Here is a 24,973-nt window from a genome sequence, read left to right on the forward strand (position 1 = left end):
TGCGTAAAGTCTAGTTCGATCGTCAACTTGATCTGGCATGACTTGGACGCAAGGGTGTCCGACAACTAACAAAAACATATTTTGAGATCCAAAAGCCTGAAAACGTACTAGAATATGTGTGCCCCGCATATTACGAGTTTACAAACTCACCTCAAGATCTGGCTTCAGTCTCCATTGCAGCTGCTCTCCCACTTCCATAGTATCATTTGAAACTCCGCCCATTATCACAGCTTGTATTCAGTTCTCCAGTTTCTAGTGAGATGGCACTTTCGATGCAGAAATTCACAATAATCTGAAGTGTGCAATTTATTTTTAATAAACAAACAATTAATTAAATTCAATTCAGTTTGGGACTATATTACACTGCGGATGTATACACAATAAAAATTTCTGGTTTTGTCTTAGTTTAAATGTGTTTAAATTATTTAAATTATTTTTCTTTCCACATATTACAGGTAGCTGTGTTATAAGCGGTATAAACCACTTCGGGCCATACGGTTCCGATGATATATACCACTTCTGGGGTGGTTAAAGGCCCTCTGTTAACGCCTCATGGTATATATCATGGGAACTGCAGGGCCTGTCATGATATATACAGTATATATACAGTGCCTTGAAAAAGTAATCAGACCCCTCAACAATTCTGTCATATTACTGTTTTACAAATGGTACATTGAAATTTCGTTTTGTTCGATATTATTTTTTAAAACACTGAAACTCAAAATAAATTACTGTAAGGTGACATTGATTTTATGTTGGTAAATATTTTTAAGAAAAATTAAAAACTGAAATATCTTGCTTGCATAAGTATTCAACCCCCACACATTAATATTTGGTGGAGCCACCTTTCGCTGCAATAACAGCTTTAAGTCTTTTGGAGTAAGTATGTACCAGCTTTGCACACAGTGTCGGAGTGATTTTAGTCCATTCTTCTTGGCAGATTTGCTCCAGGTTGTTCAGTTTGGTTGGACGACGCTTGTGGACCACAATTTTCAAACAGTGCCACAGATTCTCAATGGGATTGAGATCAGGACTTTGACTGGGCCACTGTAGGACATTCACCTTTTTGTTCTTGAGCCACTCCAATGTTGCTTTGGCCTTGTGCTTGGGATCATTGTCCTGCTGAAAGGTGAATTTCATCCCAAGCTCCAGTTTTTTAGCGGACTGAAGCAGATTCTCTTGCAGTGTTTTCCTGTATTTTGCTCCATCCATTCTTCCTTCAGTTGTAACAAGATGCCCAGTCCCTGCTGATGAGAAGCATCCCCATAGCATGATGCTGCCACCACCATACTTCACTGTAAGGATGGTATGTCTTGAGTTATGGTCAGTGTTAGGTTTGTGCCACACATAGCGCTTTGAGTTTTGGCCAAACAGCTCTATCTTGGTCTCATCTGACCACAAAACCTTTTCCCACATCACAGCTGGGTCACTCTCACGCTTTCTGGCAAACTCCAGATGTGCTTTCAGATGGTACTTTTTGAGTAACAGCTTCTTTCTTGCCACCCTCCCATACAGGCCAGTGTTATGCAGAGCTCTTGATATGGTTGACTGGTGCACCATTACTCCACTCCCAGTCACTGAGCTCTGTAGCTCCTTCAAAGTGATTGTTGGCTTCTCTGTGGCTTCTCTCACAAGTCTCTTTCTTATTTGAGGGACGGCCTTTTCTTTGCAGTGCCTGGGTTGTGTGATGCAGCTTCCACTTCCTGATTCTTTATCCAACTGTGCTCACTGGGATATCCAAACACTTGGATATTATTTTGTACCCTTTCCCTAATCTATGCGTTTGTATTACTTTATCTCTAACTTCTGTGGAATGCTCGTTGATCTTCATTTTCCTTCAGATTCACAGCTTTACCAATGATCCTTCAACAGTGGGGTTTTCATCCAGAAAATGTGACAGCAACTTTAATGGTTCACAGGTGAAGGCCAATGGTAAGGTAATTGTGTCCTCGTTAGGGCAATTTCTTTCATTGGTGCAAACTGGGAGCTTCCACAGCATAGGGGTTGAATACTTATGCAAACAAATATTTCAGTTTTTTATGTTTCTTAAAAATTTTCAGTGTTTAAAAATAAAATATCAAACAGAACGAAATTTCAGTGTACCATTTGTAATTCGGTAATATGAGAGAATTGGTCAGGGGTCTGAATACTTTTGCAAGGCACTGTATATATATATATATATATATATATATATATATATATATGTATATATTATATATTATATATATATATAGATTATAATATATATATAATATATTGTTATATATATACATTTTACTAACAATACATACTTTGTATATTACAACAGATCGGCTTCCTTTTTAAAGATATCTGTAAATCAATTTCAGATATCTTTATTGTATTTTTAGATATCTCCAAATTAAATTAAGATATCTTCAAAAGGGTTTATTTACAGATATCTCATATTCATTTAAAGAATCTGCAAAATATTTACTGATATCTAAAATTAATTATTAACAGATTCGCTGTTGATGACACATATAGAAAAGTCTTGCTCAGAATGTGATCATTTCCAGATTGATTAAGTGTTGGCTGAACAGGGTGGGTGTTCAACGAGGAGGAACAAGAGAGAAAGAGAGAGACAGAGAGAGAGAGAGAGAGAGAGAGAGAGAGAGAGAGAGAGAGAGAGAGAGAGAGAGAGAGAGAGAGAGAGAGAGAGAGAGAGTGGAGGAGAAAAAGAAAGTGAAAGCAAAAGAAAACAATTGCTACTTGTGCTGGAAGGACCAGCACAATACACGTTTGGTGTTTACCCGGGCATCCTCTGTCTTGCCCCTGTGAAGTCACTGATATCCTTTTTCTCTCATGATTGTTGCTGAATCGTTGCACATACCACTTGTACAGCGTATATGACACATTGCAAAACAAGGTAATATTCTAATTTTGTAATTTCCTTTCATAATGGTTATTCTGGGAGACTTCAAATTCACTTACATATACATTAACTTGCTTACAGTTTTAACCACAAACAATAGATGTCTTACTTATGTCACGTTTGAAGAACAATGTGTGGCACACTTATACTTTTCCTGTTAAAAGGGGATTTTAATTTTCTAGCACCTTTCATAAACACAAATACTGAGGCAAATTTGATATGTAAACTGTCTGTCTTATATTGTCTCCTGAAATGAAAACATCCATATTTAAATTGCTGTGTTTTCCACTATTTGTCTTTTTTCTGCCTCTGTCTCTGTCCAATAAATATCTTTACGTCCCTCCTCCTTTTCTGCCTCCTCTCCCCCAACTCCCCCCCCCCCCCCCCCCCCCCCCCTCTCTCTCTCTCTCTATGAAAGTGCTGCAGCATCCAGAGAGATGCTAGGATCATGAATGGATGATATATGGCTGAGAATGGTCCATGCTAAACTGTGGTTAGTGTGCAATGCGTTTTAGTCTTTTGGCTCTCCAGGGTATCGTATATACCTGTACAGGGGAAGAAGGTTGTTAGTTGATGACAGGTTTGGGTTTGAATGCAGCTCCCGAGGACAGTACCGGCATATAAAAAAGGTTCTTAAGGACACTGGCATCAGAGTCTGAATATTGGGGATTTAACAATTAAGAGTGTTTTACAGAGGAAGAAGGGAGGATGGCCCGCTTGAATTGGTGTTTAGCGACTGTGATCAGGTGGGGGAAGTTTCTCTTCACATGCTTCTTTCCCCTGAGGGTTTCCCGAAGGGAAAAGGTAAGACTGTTTCTGCCTCGGATCACAATCTCAAAAAACATCTTATGCCTTAATTTACATAGAAATTGATCTTGACTCATATTAAAACACAGATTTTATGTTGCAATGTTTGCCACAGAATTTTCATGCCTGCAAACTGGCTTATTGAAAGCTGACAGTTGAATTGGGGCACCTAGTATTCCCTAGTAGTCACTGCTGCACCATTTGAAGGTCCCAAACAGTTTTAATGGGAGTTGAAGGTATTTTCTTTCAAATGTTTCCAGAATAGCAAAATTGTAATCTGAATACAATTTCATTTTATAATTGTTTTCTTCTTGAGCTTGAATGAGGCTTGCAGATGACATTTACAGTATATTGTTCTACAGCTGAAGTAGGTACCAGAGTTTACTGTGCTATGCCATTGTAAAAGCATAAAGCATAGTAGGTCATGATGGTATAGAAATTAATGAGTAAAGCCCTGTGAAAGTTACAGAAATTTTCTTTAAAATTCACAACAGTGTCATGGGTAAAGTGCATGGAACTATTTTATACATTATATGTACAGATTATTGTATAGAGATAAATGCTCTGACATCATCAAAATCAACATCAACGTTATTCAAGCACTTTACAATAGCTTGTAAAACGGTATTGTAATTAACAGCCTGTAGATAAAGTGTATCTGCAAGGACAGCTCACAGTTCTAGTACGTCAGGTGCATGTTCACCATTTAGGTCTTGCAAAACAAATAGAATATGTAACCTTTGGGCATCAATCGACTCGTCAGTGACCACTGACAAGCAACCAGACTGTTTCTCCTACTTGTGGTACTCGACAACTTTAGGTAAGTATTCTCGTCTCAGCTGGGCTGATGAAGCTATTGCTCCACCATTTGCTACACTCAGTCTGTAGAATGTACGTAACTTTTGGTTGTCCAATTTTTCAAGAGGGATATTTTGTGCAGACACCTCTGTCAGGTCAAAATGTAATGTGTTTCGTGGTTTTCAGTGGACTTTTGTAACATGGAAGTTACCGTTTTCTGTTTCTTTGCAAGTAAAGCAGTCACAGTACTGCTCTGAATATCCACCTTTCTCTTTCGGTGAATACTTGAATCTAAATGCCTGTCAACAGCCGATTCTCAATTGATCTACAGTAACATTGCAGGACGTACAGAAGAGGTTACCTCCACCACTGTGTAAAACTCCTGCTGGATATTACTTTACATGATCTGCTGCAGACATATTTTTAGCCTTTTCAGAGACATCCATTTTCTTGTTTACAGTGTGTAGTATTTTAATGTCCCGCCAAGATTGCATATAGTAACATGACAACAGTACAGTAGTTGGGGGTATATTTAAGCAACCAGCTTCTACAACTACTAATATTTCATAAAATATGAAGCAGACTTTCAGTGTTATTAAAACACCTTGTACAAATCTAACAGCTGCCATATTGGGATCATGTGACTTTTTACTGTCGATAATAAAGACCTAACACTTCATGTTGTTGGCTTCACTTACTCGGTACGCAACTGGATTATGTGATTCTCTCAGTCAATCATGAATATCGCACAATAAAAATAATTCCTTTCATGATAGTTATTTTACAAACCTGCAGCCACCACACTGTGAAAGCCTTGTAACTCAGAAACTATTGTTGCAGTGACATCTTATCGCTAAATGTGTTGAGATTGAATCCTGACCTAATATGGATGTGTGGCAAAGTGCCAACCCCTTTGTATTTATTTATGTATTTTATTATTATTATTATTATTATTATTATTATTATTATTATTATTATTATTGCTATATTATATTTTGTGCAGGCAGACAAAGCCCTTTGTCGTCTTCACTGTTAGAGATCGGCAGAAAAGCCGGTCTTATAATGTGTAGACGACGTGGGGATGGGGTTAAAACCGCTTCACTAGTACCCTCGTGGGAATGTGGCTGGAGCCTTAAAGTAATTATTGTATCAAATTAGGTAATTAAGGCCACAAATAAAAATGCTATATTCAAGTCATGTGGAGAGGTACACTTTGAGTTGTAATTTTCTAAGTTAAGTTGCACTGTGGTGTCGTCCAGTAAAAATAACCCTTTCACTGACTCACTCTTTCAACCTCTAACCATATCAATGATACCGACCACAGATACACAGCTGCTTTCTATGCTTCTCTTAACAAAGTTATATTACAGGCAGTGTTCACTCAGTATTAACCATTTCAGTGTCACGTTGTTTTAACCTCTGAGCATAATAATATAGATCCTTTTACAAATATCATATAAGTATTTAGAAATATCTAGGGATCCGAGTAATCAAATTGTGTTGAATCTTATTATGGACATGTTGTCAAAAGAATCTAATCTTAATTAAATCCAGTGTCCGGATGTTATGAATAAGGATGAATGAGGATACATCTAAATGGCATATTTATATATATATATATATATATATATATATATATATATAGAGAGAGAGAGAGAGAGAGAGAGGAGAGAGAGAGAGAGAGAGAGAGATCAACTTAGTGATTAGGTTTACCTCTATATTCCTTCATGTACATACATCTCTGTGAACATGCTTGTCTAATGGTATTAAAGTTTTTGTATTATACGTTGATCAAATTAAATTGTTGGGAACATATTGTATCCCCATTTCGTTTCTTATTATGAATCATCCGAGTTAGTATGACAATGACATACTGTTGTTATATATATATATATATATATATATATATATATATATATATATAATATTTATATATATGTATATATATAGATATAGATATATATATAGATATAGATATATAGATATATTACCAGTGTATCAATCAAGCACAAACTGTACACATGTTAGAAATACTTTTTAAAGAGTATTTTTTTTCTCAAACATAAATATATGCTTAACTGTAGTGTTTACTGTCAGCTACAAGAAGAAAACAAAAAAACATGTTAGTAGTCATGTAAAAAAGGTGGTTGGTATATTCTCAATATTTACAGTATATCACACTTATTTTATACACACTGTAATAAAACCCTTACCACATGTTGAAGGAAATCTGATTACATGAGCATTCAAATCACAGATGTTCTTTGTAACATAGTGTGACAGGTGGGATAGGTACTGCGGGTGCACAGTGTGTGAAGAGGATTTTTTTTGTGTGTGTGAAAGAATTAAAGTGGATACAGTGGGCCCCAAAGGAGTGGTACTACTGTGAGTAATGCGGAAAGGAGAACCACCGCCACTGGAAGAAATGTCTAGAAGTCCAAGACTGGTGTGGGCTGTGTGAGCATTCCAACCATTTATGGCAGAAGTGCCTACAGCCTGATGGGTTCTCCTGGGTGCTGTTGGAGGAAGGCCTTGTTCGGAAGGAAGAGAAACAACTGCTGGACCCGAAGATGAAGAAGGGGAGGAGTGGCTATCCTTGGAAGAAGGGGAAGAAGCCGATGCAAGCTCCAGCACCCACAAGGGGAGAGCCAGAGTGTCCAGTGCCCATGAGGGGGAAGCCTGAGCATCCAATGCCCTTGAGGGAAATCTTGGACTGGCTGATGGACCCTGAGTGGCACCTCAGGGAGACCCTCCAGATGACGGTTCACATACTGTGGGTCATAGACGGGGAGCAATGGGAAACCTGGGAACAGCAACATTGCCCAGCATCCCTCCTAGATATCGCAGCCATGTTGTGTAACTACCTGGCCGCCTTCTTGCCTCAAGTCCTATCGGCAGGAGCCACACCTACTTCAGCTTTACTGGAAGTAGGCACATCCATGCCAGGGCCCAGAAGAGAACCGCACCTGTCCCCAGCAAACGAAGGAGAGATGCACCAGTCCCCAGAGATCGAGGGAGAGTCACACCAGTCCCTAGCAATTGAGGGAGATCCACACCAGTCTTCAGCAAACGAAAAGAATGGCACCAGTCCCCAGTGACCAAAGGAGAGCTGCACCAGTCCCCAGCGACTGAAGGAGAGCTACACCAGTCCCCCGCAAGCGAAGGAGAGCTGCACCAGTCCCCTGCGAACGAAGGAGAGCTGCTCCAGTCCCCCGAGAGCGAAGGAGAGCCGCACCAGTCCCCTGCGACCGAGGGAGAGTCAGACCAGTCCCTAGTGAAAGAGAGGGACAACCCACTGCTCCTGCCTTCACCACAAGGGGGAGACTATCCGCTGCTCCCACCTTCACCACCAGGGGGAGGCCGCCTATTGCTCCCACCTCTACCACCTGAGTAGCTGAAGCTACCTTTCAAGGTGCAGCTCCTGCCGTGCTTTCCCAAGGGTCAACTCCTGCCCAGTCCTGCAGGGCATGCATCGCCTCGGGCTGCCAAGCCTGCACCGCCTAGGGCTGTCAAACCTGCAACACCTAGGGTTGCCACACCTGCAGTGCCTAGAGCTGCCAAGCCAAGGGGCCCACGAGCGTCCAGCGCCCAGACGGGAGGACCGCGAGCGTCCAGCGCCCACATGGGGGGAGCGCAAGCATCAAAGCCCAAGGGGGAGCTGTTCCCACCTCCCCCAGCAGAGGGAGAATGCCTGCTGGTTTCACCTCCACAGCCTGAGCGTGAGGAGCGCGAATGTCCTGCGCCTGAGTGGGAAGAACCTGAACGTCCACAGTCCAATAGGGAGGAGTCGGTGTGTCCACAATCCACAAAGGGGGAGTTGGTGCATCCACAGCCCAAGAGGGCAAAGGCAGAACATCCATAGACCAAGTCTCCACCAGCAGAGGAAGAATGCCTGCTGTCCCCATCTCCACCAACAGAGGAAGAATGCCTGCTGTCTCCATCTCCACCAGCAGAGGAAGAATGCCTGCTGGTTTAATCCCCTGCAAATGAGGGAGAGTCGCACCAGTCCCCTGCAAGTGAGGTAGAGCCGCACCAGTCCCCTGCAAGTGAGAAAGAGCCGCACCAGTCCCATGCAAGTGAAGGAGAGCCTCACTAGCCCCCTCCAGCTCCCACCTTTGTCGCCAGGAGACTACATGCTGCTCCCACCTTCGTCACCAGGAGATTACATGCTGTTCCCACCTCTGTCGCCAGGAGACTACACACTGCTGCCACCTCCACCACTTCCACCACCAGGAGCAGAGCAGCAGGATCTGCCTCTGCCTCCACCACCTCCACCGGCAGGAGCAGAGCTGCAGGAGCTGCATCTGCCTTGGCCACCTTCACCAGCAGAGGGTGAATACCTGCTGGTTCAGCCCTCACCAACGTGGGAGGACTGCTTGCCGCTCCCACCTCCATCAGCAGAAGATGAATACCTGCTGGTTCCGCCTCCACTGCCATGGGAGGATCTTCAGCTGAGTTTGTCATCGCTTGGGGATGCTTTCACGTCACTGCCCGGGGATGCCTTCACGTCACCTCCCAAGGATGCCTTCATATAAGAGCCCGGGGATGCCTTCACATCACCACCCGGGGATGCCTGCTTCGCTTCACCGAAGGATGCCTGCCTAGCTTTGCCTGGAACTGCTTTATCTTGGGTCACCGGCTCTGCTTCGCCTGGGGTCACTGGAACTGCTGTTCGCTACCGACTGGGTTTGCCTGCCTGTCATCACCCAGGGTGCTGAGTTCAACTGCAGCACTTTCACTGCTGGAAGTACTGTGGCCAGAGCCCCACAAAAGGGAGGTCGGGGACCACTTGCACCTGCAGCCTTTCTGCTACCAGGACTGCCCCTGCTGAATGAGTCAGCCTGGGAACTGTCCGCGGGTCTACTGACAGCATTGTCCCTGGCAGTTTTTCCACTGCCACGGGTACAATGGGATAAAGCAGGCTTTCCGCTGCCAGAACTGTCCTGGCTGGAGGAGCCAGCCAGGGCTTGGTCAGCCTGGCCACTAGGGGTGTTGGATTGGGAGGAGGACGTCCCACCATGGCCACCCCTATGGACCATTGCTGCCCCTGTTTCTGGGCTGGAAATACAAACAGGACTTTGGGATTAAGGGGAAGGTGGCCATGTGTGCTGCACAGGGGGGGAGGGGGGGGTGGGGGTGGGGGTGGTAATGTGCCTCGCCCCTGCGTGTATTTTCATGTTATATGCTGCATGTTCGTGTTAATGTTGTTGTATTGTAAAGTGCACAGGGTATAAAGTGGGTTATGAGCACAAGTGTTATAAAGTGTAATTTGTATTTAGGCACTAGTATTGCACAAATCACTTCAGGTGCAAAGTAAAAGGGTATTGATATGTGAATATGGGAGTGCACAGATTAGTTCACATGCTGGGACTCTAGTGAATAATTAATAGGTAATATATAGATGCATGAAGCACACACTCGCGGTTGTGTGTTCATAGGTAGAGAACAGGTGAGAGAGAGCGGAGATAAAATATATAAGAAATAGTAATTGCTACAGCGTGCTGGAAGTACCAGCACAGTACTTGTTAACTTTTAATCCACTCGTTTGTATTTCTGTTTACTGTTCTGTTTGTTTTGTTCGTCTGTATATTTCGGCCTAAAGTCCCGTGTGCTGTTTTGTGTAAGTCTTTTGTTTTGCAATAAACCGTCACAAGCAAGTACATTTATCAACTCATTCACCACTCTGTGTTTCATTTCTTGGTTCTGATGTCACCACCACTACAGTGAGCCTGCCACAATAAGGTAATAAAACTTATAAAACTTTATCACAGTAAAAGCATAGTAAAGTGAAAGCATAGTAAAGAATTGTAAGCATTGTAACTACCATAGAAGTATAACGAAGCATATTAAAAACATGGACAACCAAGGTGAACTATGGTAAATGCACATTAGAACCACAGTAAAAGCTTTTAAAACTGCAAAATTACTGTTCAGATTTACAGTGATAAACATTTAAACACAGACAAATGAATCCCAAAGGAGAGACATTGTAAAAGGAGAGCTCAACATTTTTAAATATCTTCTCATATTATTTTACTAAAGCAACACATTTTTTTTAAAGAATGTCTGCTTGGTCTTTTTGTTTGCCATTTTCAGGAATCATCCACCCTCTAGGATCTTCCGCAAACAGAGATTTGTACAAGCAGTTTAGTTTGAAACTTATTTCATTTGGTACTATTCTCATTCAATCTCTGTCTCTGTCAATCAACCAATCAATTAGAAAACAACATCAGAAAACCATAACAAATTCTAGTTCATTTTATCCTGTTTACTGATGTTATCCTCTTGATAGATTTGTGTCATATTTAGAGCTTGTTGCACCATAGTTAAAACAATTAACCACTGCCAGACCATGCTTTGGTAATGGCATCACTGCCATGGCAGGTTGAGGTCAAACAAATTTTCAGAACATGGTTGTGCTGTACATCACAGAATTGGAACACGCTGTACCCTTGCCAAAGATGCTGTGGAAGGTCTGAGGATTCTAGAGCATGCCTTAGCGTATCAGATACCAGAAAAAAAAAAAAAAAATTAACACAGCTTGTGGCAAAGTGGTTAACAGTGTACAGGAGCAGGAATGCAGCAGTGATCAATGAACAGACAGACAACGATAATCCAGGTGCAATGATATTTTATCACTGATGACAAAGCGGCAGTAAACAATAACTATGAGAACAGGCAATGCAGCTGCGTGAATTGCTCTGTTGTTAATCCCTGGGTTGGTCCCGTAATAATAATAGTCCCATTCCTAAACACCCACACGCAACACAGAACACAAACACCAGAGTCCAGAGTGAGTGCTAACATGCCTGTGGTGTAAATACAGTTATTTGTGAATAAGGTGCAGTGTTGTCCGGGTTAGTGCTAGCCTTTAGCTACAGCACCGGATCGTGTTAGCTGTCTAATAACAACAAACACACAGTTTTTAGACATGACAAACAAACAAAACACTCACAATTACAATACAGGTTTCCTTCCGGTTTAGCAGGGAACAGATCACTTTGCTATGTCCCCTTTTCTACCATCGATCATGACCCCTTGGTTAATTAGTGCAACCGCTCCTCCAATCTGCAGCAGCCACGTCATTTCCCTTCCTGGTCAATGATTTAGTGTATCGTAGCTCCACCCCCTTTCTAGATCACGACTTCCTTCTAACCCTGGTAATGAATTGCCTGGCCATCCAGGCAAGGGCACTCTGTTCCCTTTACACAACACCTTTACAGGTCGGGAGGGAGATTTGTCACCAAGAATCATTCTGTCTCTGTCACACAATTGTGATCAAAGGTCATCAAATGGGCATCAAATGGCATTTTTACCACCTTCACAAACATGTGTGGCATGAGTTACAGAGCTTTTCTTTTACAAGCACAAGACACGATTTTCATAATCCAGATGTGGTTCATGTATTAGCTACTACAAATGAAGGAAACATTGCCCCACATTTTAGATCAATTGAGCGGAATGACCCAAAAGTAAATTAATCTATTTAATTATTTTGGACCACACTATAGTATTATTTTAAAAGAGCAATCTCCCTGCTCATTCTTTTCTTTTTCTGCTCTTTCCATACCCCACCCCCCCTTTCTGCCTCAACCTTCTACATACCCACACACTGCACTCATTTTAGTCTGAAAGGTGCAGGTGGAATGGCCCCTTCCAAACAATGCCAGAATATGAATCACATGTTGGTCCACAAAGCGGTGCAGCATATTATTAAAATATTCTCACGCAAAGAGGCTTTTCCGTTGCCACAGCTGGGGTTTATTAGAGGAGCGCACCACAATATTGGAGCGCTCTGAAAGACCCAGGGCCAAAAATACAGAGTTGGGGCAAATGCTTCCCTCCTGTAACCCCTACATTCCAGAAGGTCATATTTCTTAATGTAGCAGAAGAAAAGCGCCTCTCAGGATTTGAGAAAAGAAAAGCTATATCTATTTATTGTACTTCAACACTCAACAACCGAAGAAAAGTGAGTAGTTTTATTATGTTAGGACTAGTTAATTCAAAGCCAATACATCATTAAACTGATTAAGGCCCAAAAGACAATAAACAACTCTCTCTAGTAAATATTTAACAAAATGTAATAAATAGATAAATAAATAAGAAGAAAAAGCTGTTGAGATATTGGCAGATAATTAGGCCAGCGTGTTTTCTGGCCAATGGTTTTCTCTTTGGAGAGAGGGACACCGACTGATGAGAAGAAAGTCTTAAGCTGATTAATTGCTTGGGCTGAAGGATCTGAAGGGGGGAAATGAGCAGAAAGTCATCCATGAGATGGAGGAGGAAAGGAACACGATAGATGTTGAGCAAAATCCAGCAGAGGGCTTCTGACAAGGAATCGAATATTTTTGGGCTGCTGTGGCAACCGAAGGTGAGCTGGGTGGAAAAATAGAACTTGTGTGCCCAGCAGACTCTGAAAAGATGACGGAGGGAAGGCTGAATAGGCATTACTTTGAATACATCGGAAATATCGGCTTTGGCAATCCAGGCTCCATGATCTGCAACCTTGGTGGAATTAATGGCGTCTGATAGCTTAATGTAGTGAAGAGAGAACTCCTCACTTGAAATGAGGGAGTTAATGCTGCGAGTGTAACTGCCCCGAGGAGCAAATAGATCAATGATAAGGTGTTTCTTACCAGAATACTTGCGGGTAGTGATGCCTATGGGATTAATGCAGAAGGTAGTGAAGGGAGGTGCTGCAAAGGGACTGACCATAAAGCCTTTGTCAACTTTGGCTTGGATAAGGAAACTGATGACTTCTGGCACTGAAATGGCAGAGTGGAGGTTTTGACAGATGTGAGACTCAGAAGGAACTTGATAGATGCCAGTGGAGGAGCCGTTTGAAAGACCATTGATTAGATAGGAGACGATGGGCTTTTCAGGATGAGTTTGAAGTGTATGAGCGAGAGCCGGAACATTGATAGGAGTGAACACCTGAAGCAGCTTTGATTGTTATTTAGCTATAAGAGGACATATGGACTGGGAGTGGGCATCATTGCAGAAGCTGCAGACATGGAGGTGCAGGAGCGGATCGAGCAAACAAAAAAATGTAAATTATTACATATTTGTCTGCCGCCTCAAAACTTGATGGGGCGGCCATAGATGTCTTGGGCTTGAGATCTGGTGGGTGGAGCTGAAGCATGGGTGGAGGCGGGGGTCAGTTGTCTTGAACTGAGAAGAGAGGGAAAGGGATGAGGACTGGGTTGAAGAGAGCTAGCTGCTGTCTTAGGGCATAAATAGGTGGAGTGCACTGTGGAGGTGCATGTGCTGTAGGAAATGACGTGAATGCCGCTGAAGATACGGTTGAAGAGATCTGGGTCGGAACGGGACCATTCCGTGATAAGGTTGTCAGCTGAAAGGGGGCAGCAGCTTTGGCTGAGAATACATGGTGGTATTGATAGAATAAAGTGCCCCCATAGCGCACAGACAATTCAATTACGAGAAAGAGATACCGATTTAGCTCCTGCAATCTGTGTGGATAAACAGAACAGAAGGCGAGGACGAATTCTCCCACGGAAAGGCTTTTTTCAAGTCGTGGGTCGACTTCAGGGTGACTGAAACGTCTCTGCAATCAACCACTCTGTGATCTAAGAACTCAGAGGTGGCGATGAGAATAGAGACAAGATTGACATCCTTGCCTTCAATTATTTGCTTCCGAATTTTTGGATAAATGGAATGGTTGGCAATAGCACGAGGAGAAGAGGAGCTTGATGCAGTAGTTGAGGTAAGGTTAAACTCTGGGAGAGCAATGGGGGGTACTAAGGAAGACGTACCAGAAAAAGGAGCAGAAGTACTGGAACTGAAGGCAGGAGGAGCAGAAGGGTTCTCCAGTTTGTCAAGTTGAATGCTGATGGATAGCTGAGAGTCTGTGAGAGGCTGGAGCCAAGTTTGCAACTGATTAAACATGACATGAGGGGAACCGCTGGTGGAGGGGACGGGCATAGTGTGTAACTGCTGTTGCAAAAGCTGTGGCTGCGCTGGCTGCGCAGGCAGGGAGAGTTGGACTGCGTGAACAGGGTCTTGCATATGCTCAGCCAGGATGGGAGCTGCGAGAGTAGCAGAAGGTGGGGGGGGGGGGGCTGATGGCAGAAGTTTGCAGACAGTGGGGAAGAATTGACTCGGCTGACAAGGCTTCATAATAAGAAACAGGGACATGTGGTCTCCACTGACGGGGATGGGGATAGCCTTCTCGAAGAGAACTTTCTGCAGCTTATGTGACTAGTGAACATTAAACACCATGAGACACATGGAAAAGAAGTGTCAACAAATTGCCATCTAATCAAACTGATTTACATAAAAATATAAATTCTGCTTGGGAAGTACAGTAGTATATTGATGTTGATAAGAAATCTAACAGGCACATTGAAATCATTAAAGAAAAGGTTCATTTCAATGTTTTAAGGATGCAGTTGTGGCCTACTTTATAAAGGAATATGGCTTAAGTAATTACAAAATAAAGATAATAAAGAAGGCAAATATGATTACTTTCAGCAAGTGGAGTTTGTAACTTTCTAAAGCTCTGTTATAGGTCAGGAAGCAATTGTTTATTTTTAGTATCTTGTCTCTTTTCTTCTCTGGACAATCCACCCCATGCAGCCAAAGCTGCAGTTCTTGTATTTTATGGCCGAAGGACTAACTGGCTAGTAATTATCTTATTAACCCCTTGGCCATAGTCTGCACAAGTTAAATAAATATGCGTGACTTGTCTAATTCAATAACTACTAGCCAACAGTCACGCATATTCACAAGTTATTTAAAAACAATAACAAATAATGGCGGATGAGTTTTTGCCCGTCCTTCAAATACATAATACATAATAAAATGCAAAATAATACATAATATTATATAAAATAATATGCACAGGGGTAGGGAGTACCCTGCCACACTTTCCAACAGGAGCCAAGCTCAGAATGTGATAGCCTGCTGCTATAGTTTTCACAAACCCAGAACACCCCCTCCCTACTGAAATGTTTGACTAGGATTCCAAGAATTCGTACAGTCGAAATGCCCTGCCCATCACAGTTTTCTTAAACAACTTTCAAACTCTTCCCTGGTCACTTGAGTCCCGGCTTACTATTTCCCTTAAATCTCTCTCTCTCTCTCTCTCTCTCTCTCTCGCTCTCTCTCTCTCTCTCGCTCTCTCTCTCTCCTCAATAGACCTTTTCTGTAATATGTTCAGTGCCTTCAAGGATTGCTGCAGAACTGATGCGTGTTGAGTGTTTCTGTATACAAACACTGGCTTTCAATTCCACTTTCACATTGGGCGGGGGGGGTGCATTACTTTGATGAACAATAAGTTGTAGCTGGGTTTGTTATCATTTTATTAATCCTGGTCGTTCACGTTTCTTCCTGGTTATTTTTTCCACTCTTAAAATTTAGTAACATTCGTAAAATTAAATGTCTTCCTATGTTTGGTTTCTCCAAATACGCAAGATGTACCCTGTTAAAAAAAAAGAGTGGTTGCTGCTTCAGTCAGTCATTTGGTTCAACTACAAATCTCAATCAGTGAGTGACAGAGATATTCCACTTGTCAAAAAATTAAATGATAACTGCTGGGTACCTCAAGTGTACAAGGAGATAGTAGGCTTCAGTTTCTCCAAGTACACTCGATCTACATTAGATATACTGTAGCTATTTTATGACAAATGCTTTGTTCCTTTTTTTGTTTAAAGTCTTGTTTTTTAACTAAAAAATATGGTAAGTGTCGCTTACTTTTCACTTCAACCAAATCAGCAATTTAGCTCTGCAAATTGCTGATGTTGCTATGCTGTCAATGAAGAAATTACATTTTTGTATTCAAACTGCAATGTACTGTTTTGTCGCAGGATAACAACTTAGAATCACAATGAAAGTGACTAGCAGAGATATTCCACGTGTCAAATAATACAAAATATGGGGGTCCCCGAGTGGCAAATCCAGTTAAAGCGCTGTCACTGGGAGCGCAAGATGAGTCATACAGCTTGGACAGCGCCAGTGTGCAAAGATGCCAAACTTTGCTGGTGACTCCGAAGGGGCATCACATTGGCTCTGACGCTCTCAGAGTGGGGGATGGGAAACCAACAGGGATTGCTTTTCATCATTGCATCACCCTACTGGCCAGACACAGAGCATGTTCAGATTGGATAAAAAGCAGGGCTAATCTCTGTTCAGTAGCCCACCCATCTCTGCTCTGGATTGATCGGCGTAAAAGCGATTCTGGCTTTAGGCTTGTGAGCGCTCACACGACCTCGAATGCCTTTGTCCCCACACAGCCCACACAGCAAACGTCCGTGCTGTGTTAGGACTCACAGCAGTGAGGAGAAAAAACATAACTGAACATTCAAATGATGGGAAAACAATAAAAAAACAATACAAAATATAGTGGTGGTATCAATATAAAATGTGACTTTACATTATGGTCAATATGAGGGAACTGTAAAAACGTTTACTGCTTTTTGATAGTAAGTTAAGAGTGAATGAAAAATGCTTTTTTGCCCTGTTGACCCCGCCCCCTTCCCAATCTGCACTTTTCACAAATCCCTATCAATATTAGGCAGGTATTTTAAAGCATAGTCCCTCATCCCTAATTGTAGAAGTAGGCTTGCTTAAGGAGATTATTTGAGCGTTTACATTTGTACTGCTCAGCATATCACAAAGATGCTCTGTAAATCCCACAATCCCACAATTGCAATTTTTTTGGTATGTTATTAAAGTCTGAAAGTTACTATTTTAGGGTCATTATAATCATACCCTGTCAGTCCAATTTGCTATTCCCAAAGGGTTTTTTGAGAGGCAGGAAATGTTTATGATTCAGATTGGCAGGTTTTAAATCTGCAGCATTTTCTGTGCTTTTGTGTTTTTTTTTCACAGAAACTCTCATCCTGTAACAGATTGCTGTAGATTTCACAGCAATGTGGATGTAGCTGTTTGTTAATTAAGAAATAAATAAAAAAATCCTTATTGTAATAATCCTTACAGTTTTATTTTTCATGCAGTGTATTCCAAAAGGTTGTTATGTTAGCCAACCATACAAATGCAAACGATATATTGATTTTCTGTTTAGTAAATTCAGCTTGGTCTTCTAATGTAATAATGTTGTGTATGAGTAATGCAAGTGTTGCCAATCGCTTAGTCTACTGGAATTATAATCGTAACTTATTTTTTAAATACATTAAACAGAATATTTATAGATCTGATAGTTTAACAAAGTTTACCATTACTCTGTGCAAGTTGTTTTTGAATGTAGTCTGAACATTGAAACGGTAATACATCATCAAGCTCTTGCAACGAAACACATTTTAGCCAACACGAATTACCCTCCACCAAAGAGTAAAAAAAAATAAAATAAAAAAAAATGTTAGGTAATTTCAGCATTACCTCTATCAATTGTTGCTAAGGGATTCAAAACAACTTGAAATCAGCAATGAAAAAAGAAGCATGGATTTTATTCTTCTTCAATCCTGTGATTAAAAAAATGCACATACTGGCATGCTGTTTAAAATCAATACCATTCTTGGAATTGGAGAACTTGACTGCCATTTCCGTGTACAGAATTACAAATCTTTTCATAAAGCTTTTTTTTCAGATGCCTGTGTTATAGTGAGAACAGTTGTATCTAAAAACAAAACAACACAGTAACTGATGCTTTTTGACTGAAACATCCCCGTACTGGCAATGTCACGTCAGCCTTTCTCTTTCACAGTTTTGCCTAATTGTGTCTATCTATCCATGAACACAATAAATGGCTTCATTTTACTCAAATCTTTACCAAACGTTTATCCTACACTCCTAGCCTCAGTTTCAAATTGATTAGGCTATAATCTGATAAATGTTCAAACGGCAAGTAACAGACTAAACATGACATCCAAGACGAGGTGAAATACGCAAAACAAAGATAAATACAACAAAAGTAAAATTTCATACCTGTCAATATTCTTTTTAAATTACCAAAGTCATGCCTTGTTTTGGGCATATCCTGAATTGACCTGCTTTTTATGTTAATTCAGGACATGTAAGTATTTCAAATACATTACAATGCTATAGATATGCATCCTGTACCTTTGCTATAAGTCACATGGTCTCATTGCCGTGAACTTTAACACATTAAGTGATTTGATACTAGGAAACAGCAGCAACTTTTCAGCAATAGCACTGTGTTTGAAATGTCTGCACATTCCAAACTTACATATAAAAAACAAGCAAACAATCTAAATATACAATATTGCAAATGTGAATGAAAGAACATTACATTTCCATATATTTGTATTACTATTTTCTTTGTTTCCATTGAAGTTATTTTTGCAATTACTCAAATACTGTGTTTAATTCATTACTCACACACTCTGATTATACCAAACTGAATTAAACACTGTATGTGCTTGCAGCAGGAACCACTTGAAGTGATTGGAAACATCGTAAGAGTAAAGAAACGTGAAAATGCAATTTAACGCCAAAGTAAATAACATCTGGAGGATTATTTATTTAAATGGCTTTAAAATGAATGCCGGAGGTAAGTAGAGATTATGATACATTTAAGGGTTAGATTTCAGTTAAGCCCCAGTATTATTCTCAGGGTTAAGAGTTTAAGCCCCAAAGTGGATGCTACTGTAAACTATAAAGCTTATTATAACAATGGTGTCTGAGGATTCAACCCAGGCATCATTGTACGAAGGCTAACAGTGCATCCAACAGATATACAGTATATAATGAGACCTGGACCTTTCTTACGATTGGGGATGTTGAATATTACAGGTTATTTATATTCGATATTCCCCTTTTGTTTTGTTCATCCAGTTCCATTGACAAGCAAGCATGTACTCTATTTGAAGTTAACTTACAATGTTTATATCGATTGGGTCCCTCCTGGTAAGCATTATCTTTTATGATTTTGGAAATGTGTTGTCTTGGTTTATTTTAATTTATAAGTAACCATTACATCTGGAAATAATCATATCTTGTTTAAGCCAGAAATGGAATGTTATTGTGGTAAACAAGTAGGTTGAAAGAGAGGTAAAGGGCCATAATTCTGTATCTGAGCTGAATAGCTGCACTCGAAAGGATCAAAGACAGATAAAGGTGTACAAAATGTTCCTCAAATGCAAATGGTCTATGACCAGCTACTGTATTTGCTTTTTTATAGCTGTTTCGAAGTACAGTAGTAAGGAACATTCATAATTTAACATACATAAGCATAATGTAAAAAAAAAAAAAAAAGATGGACAACTCATGAGACATGAACTAATAACAAACTTGAGCTTGGACCAAAGTTAACGTCTAAGATCCACTCGTCTCTATTCTGTTCCATCTCTTTAAATCATTTTCTGTCCTGTGGAGAGCAGCAAAGGGGAGGAGCAGAGAGGAGAGTGGAAATCCTCAGGACTCACAGAGGAGGAAATGCCAGAGGATTAGTTTTATTAACCAGTGAGTGAGAGGTAGCTGCTGTGCACAGAGGACAGTGAAAGTAAAACAAAGAAAGCCAGAGAAACTTTCAAACAGTTTGTATTTAATGAAACAAAAACTTTTTATAGTAAACAAATAAAGATTTTGTTTTTTTCATCTGCTACACATCTGTTTTTTGTACTGTTTTATACATTTGGTGCTTCCAGACATTACTCAGGCTTTTCTGAGGTAAATGAAAATAAAATAGAGAGAATTGACTATTTTGTAATAGTTGTGTTTAATAAGCAACTGTTAATTATTCTAAAATATTAAGTAATTCATGAGTTAATTCTGCACAATTATTTATGTTTTAACTGTCGTTATTCATAATAAATTACAATTTAAAAAATCATAATTTGGTTAATTTCTGATAAATATTGCCCACATAGTGCTACAGTTTTTTGTAAATTCTGCTGAAAGTTAGTAATGAAAAATGGAAAGAGAGCCATAGACATGCAGGAGAGACCTATTATAGAAAGGAAAGGACATATTGGGAAGGAGAGAAGTTAGAGGACAGAGGGAGAGATAATGATGGCAGAAGGGAATAGAGAGAGGATGTAAAAATAAGTAAGAGAGTGAGAATGAAACAGTGAGGAGGGGCCTGGAGAAAGAGATCTTTAAAAAAAAAAATAATAATAATAGGCCCCTTCTAGACACCTCCCCCTCTCTCCTAAGGAGTGGAGTTGTCTGACCCCCAAAGTCTCAGTAGAGAGAGAGAGAGAGAGAGAGAGAGAGAGAGAGAGAGAGAGAGAGAGAGAGAGAGAGAGAGAGAGAGAGAGAGAGAGAGAGAGAGAGGGAGAGGCTGCAGCAGCTTCCAACGTGTCATGGATCTGTACTCCTGGAGAGGAATTTGTGTGGAATTAGTCAGAATCCCATCCAAGTTTTGGAGTTTTGGAGGGGTTGTAAAGTACCTTGTTTAAGGATGCCGTCCGTTTTTCTGAGCCTGCCAAATGGGCTCATGGGCCGGGCCAGAACTTGGGTCTGCCTGTCTTGTATGTTTTGGGTAAGTGGGGATGTTTAACTTCTTCTTGTGGTGTGGGATGGGCTTGGGATAGAAGTTGTGGGGAGAGTGGGGGATCTTAGCTAACAGGTACACTTTGTTTAAGTTGGAGTTTACTATTGATGGTCCCATATCAAAATAATTGTGTAGGATATTTTTTAATATGTATTAGAATTCATTGAAAAATCTATTTATTGGCTTTTAATATATTATGATATATTTGAAATATATGTGTAAATGTTTAAGAATACTGTATATTCTATGATATATCTAACAATATCTGAAATATAATCAAATATATGGTATATCTCAGAATTATGTATTTCTTTGTCTGGGATGTGTCTTGACAGTAATTGCAAGGTTTTCACCAGACTCTTGCATCTGAAAATCTGGCAACCCTAAGTTTGTCTCCTACTGCTAGTTATAATGAACTGCAACAACGTGCACCGTGTCTTGGTTTCAGAGTGCATTGTACATAGCTAATTCTGTCTCCATTCTATAATTAAATGTATTGGACCTTACTGGTAGCCTTGGACTTGCAGATGCTTATTTGTTTCCCTGCAGTTCGATAAAATCTATCAGTTCAGTTTGCTTAGCAGAGTTTGAAAATGACAGAACTTACACAGCAATTCCAGTAATACTAGTAGGGCTCACAGTTTATTGTATAAAAGACACATGACAACATGTATTTTTTTTTTTCCCCGAAACCACTTGATAATCACTCCTTCTGCACTTCCCCTGTGCCCCTACATTTAAGAGGTCATGTGCTGGAACATGGAAAAACATGGAAAACATGTGAAAAGCAACAATTTGTGAATGAGCCAACATACTTAGCGTTTTACTAGGACTTTACATATATTTATGCTTTTTCATTATTATTTAGAATTAACGGATGACGAAAATACTGCAAAATGTCTACTGTTTGTCAGGTAGGCATTTAAATAGTTAAGAACATTTGTTGTAAACTACCTCAGATTCTCAATTCTGAATATGACAACGCTATTTAAGAAATACTGGGCAGGATTTAAAAAAAAACAGTGTTATTATATCGAACTCTTGTTATAGTAATGAGAACTTTAATAGCACGCAATTTTCAATCGAAATGTGTTAATTAAATCAATCCTTAATGTTTTGAAATTGAGTTGAAGGTCGTTAGTGAACGTGTTTCTTGTTAAAAAGCTTAATTGTTGCAGGTCACGTACATCACTTCTTGTCTCAACGACTAGATAAGGGGAACTCGTTAATCAAAGTGCATGTTAACGAGATCAAGAAAAATGAATGGAAGCATAATTTGATGTTATGGAAACTACTATCGTACAGCGAGATGGCTCTCTCACCTGTGAGCAGCAGCCAAATGGAAATTAAATAAAATATAATGGGAATATCTATTTTGTTTATAATTCGTAAACATAGTTTAAAATTGTGCATGTTGTCATGCAGAATGCACATTTATTTAGAGAACTTCATATATACAATGCTGATTTACGGTTATCTGATGTGTGGGTAAAAATCGGATGGCACAGATTAAAAAAATAAATAAAAAAACTTTATTTTTTGGATGGGGTGCCGGGTAAGCCATCTGTGTATATTGGTTGGAATTTGTTTTCTTATGTTGACATCTACTTTTGTATGTATTTTAGTATGGACGATTGTAGGCTACATACGTTTGAAGTGTCATTTGTGTTTGTTAGTTGTTAGTTATTATATATGTAAACCATATATGTAACACTTCATTATACATTTGTTAAGCTTTTATAATTGCAATAGAACTCCTCAACCCAATACACACTTAGTGGTCACGTTTTATTTTAAGGGCCTTTTTTTGTTTTCTGTTAACTGTTAGTTAATAATATATAATAGGCCAACTAAAACTGCAAACAGCAGAGCCCTATAGATGATCAATACTCACTGGCTCATATGCTTGAAATCAGTTTAAATTGTTACTGTAGTAATGTTTAGTAAATTAAATCAGGTTTTTATTAACCCTAACCCTAACCCTTAGTTAAAAAATTAACAATGTTTTTAGCAGTTAATAAACAAACAGAAAAGGTCCTTGAAATAAAACGTGACCCAGTTTGTTTATAGTTAATTGTTCGGTGAATTCCTCTAATCATGCATTTTCTCTGCTACTCTGCTCACCTTTGTGATAAATAAACACAACATGATTAAAAGTAGCCACCAAACACTTGCAGTATTATAAGATGTTATAGTTTGCAGTGTGCAGGTGAAGAGGAGATGCAGCGCTCAGGAATAACAACCCAACAATAGTTCATGGTAAAATTAAGCTTTATTGATGCTTAAATAATAAGACTGGCTATACACAGCAATATATGATATGAATTGATTATAGCAGCAGTTTTTAAGTATTCTGTAAATATTTAGTCTAATACAGTAGTTAAAAAGTACAATTTGGGGCTGTCAGGTCTTGCTTTCAAAAAATATCAGCACAGTCATTATACACAAACCAATGGAATACCGTGTATGTGTGTGTGTGTGTGTGTGTTTAATAGAGAGAGAGAATACATGCATGTCTCCAGTCATATGTGGTTTTATCAATCACTTCACCTTAAGTTCTAGCCAAAATTATTGATATTTATTACTGCCATAGCCTTATCTTTTCACCTATTGATTTGCCCCATTGCCACTGTACTTTATACATCCATGCATCCCTTTCTGCGATGTTATCGGGCAGTGTGTTCCAGGCCTAAGGTTACAAATTGTTAAAACAAGTGAACAAATCTCATTCATAACCACAAGTATGTAAAAGTCTAAAGTATTTTCATAACTACAAATATTGAATTATCTAGGTAGTCTCTGTATCATCGGCGTCACAGCCGCGATCTGTTAAATTTTTGTTTCAAGATAAGTTATATAGTCTTTTGTTAATTAAACTTAACACAGATCTGCTTTTAAATTCCCACACAAACAAAATAAATAGTCGCAAGAAGCACTGATTGTTAAGATATTAACATTATTTCATAAATCAATAATATGCCAACTATTTTGTGTCATGTACACTAATTGCAATTATGGTGCATCATAATGTTTAGTGCCCTTTCATAAAATAGTCCACTGTAGGCTATTAACAAGAAAAACAATATTGGGAGTATAAAGCAGCCTGTTGAATCAAATTCTATTTGATTCAGGTCTCTGATGATTGATTTGATTGGATCAAATGGATTGGTTTTGTGGTGTCACAGGATTCTGAGTGAGCTCTCAGCATATCTATACAGTATCAACAAGCTCTGTTGGAAATTCCAGCAATAAGGAACCACACTCAGGAACTTACTGATTTGCACTACAGAAACCACTCACCACATTTTACTGCAAGAAGTCACGTGAAGGAATACAGTTGACATTCTATGTCTGTCAAAGGAAAAGCAGCAATTGGTACTAGGAAGGTGAACCAAAGAGTTTGAGATATTGGCTTCATAATTTGTACAGAGCTGTATTCTATGATTCTCATGTTCTTGTTAAAGGAGAGTATGTCTATGTGTGTGTGTGTTCTGATGTACTGTAACATTCACATAGTAATATGCTGAAGGGGGTTATTTTTGTTTACAGAAAGGTGAAGTTTGTATTGAGAAACTTGATTAAAAGAGTCATATTTCAGTGTTCTGTGAGTCACATATGATTGCTATTTTCAAGATGTATTATTTTACATCAACATGTGTCTTAGTTTGGCTGAACTCTTGTACATTTCTCTTGCTGGCTTGTTCCTTCACCTCATTAATCAGAGCTCAATAAGAATTTATAGCAAGGTTGCCTTTTATAAAGTTATTGCTTAGCCCAGATCCCAAGCTGTACTTTCATATAGTTAGAGTTACATATAAGTAAACAACCCTTATTAAGAATTTAGTGAGAATAAAGACTGCTGTCATAAAGTCTGGCCTCTGCAATAAGGTAAAAAACTGAAGGATTTTCGATGTATTATAATTTCGACAACTTGGAGTTACAGTACCAAATTTATTACAGTTAGGTGCTTAAAGTACTACTTTATTTACGATTTGAAGTTGCTTAACAGTCTGAATTGAAACAGTATCTTTACAACCCAGTGG

General features: G+C 39.7%; 2 protein-coding genes across 8 annotated transcripts in view; one reads left to right on the plus strand and one right to left on the minus strand.

Annotated features, from left to right (window-relative positions):
• LOC121322055 (gastricsin-like) overlaps nucleotides 1–300 on the minus strand; it is a 33,426-nt gene extending 33,126 nt beyond the window's left edge. The window contains exon 1 of the mRNA XM_041261533.1: nucleotides 151–300. The gene's annotated coding sequence lies outside the window, so the exon portion shown is untranslated. The remainder of the gene's footprint in view (nucleotides 1–150) is intronic.
• LOC121322053 (tensin-like) overlaps nucleotides 1–24,973 on the plus strand; it is a 309,001-nt gene that overhangs the window by 66,464 nt on the left and 217,564 nt on the right. Inside the window, exon 1 of one of the 7 annotated variants that reach the window (XM_041261523.1) lies at nucleotides 20,704–20,918. The exons of the other annotated variants lie outside the window; for them this stretch is intronic. Coding sequence (XP_041117457.1) covers nucleotides 20,838–20,918 — 81 coding nt within the window. The 5' untranslated portion in view covers nucleotides 20,704–20,837. Of the gene's footprint in view, nucleotides 1–20,703; nucleotides 20,919–24,973 lie in introns of those variants that run through there. 7 annotated transcript variants of the gene reach the window in all.

Source organism: Polyodon spathula, chromosome 10 (genome assembly GCF_017654505.1).
Source record: "Polyodon spathula isolate WHYD16114869_AA chromosome 10, ASM1765450v1, whole genome shotgun sequence".
Taxonomy (NCBI): domain Eukaryota; kingdom Metazoa; phylum Chordata; class Actinopteri; order Acipenseriformes; family Polyodontidae; genus Polyodon; species Polyodon spathula.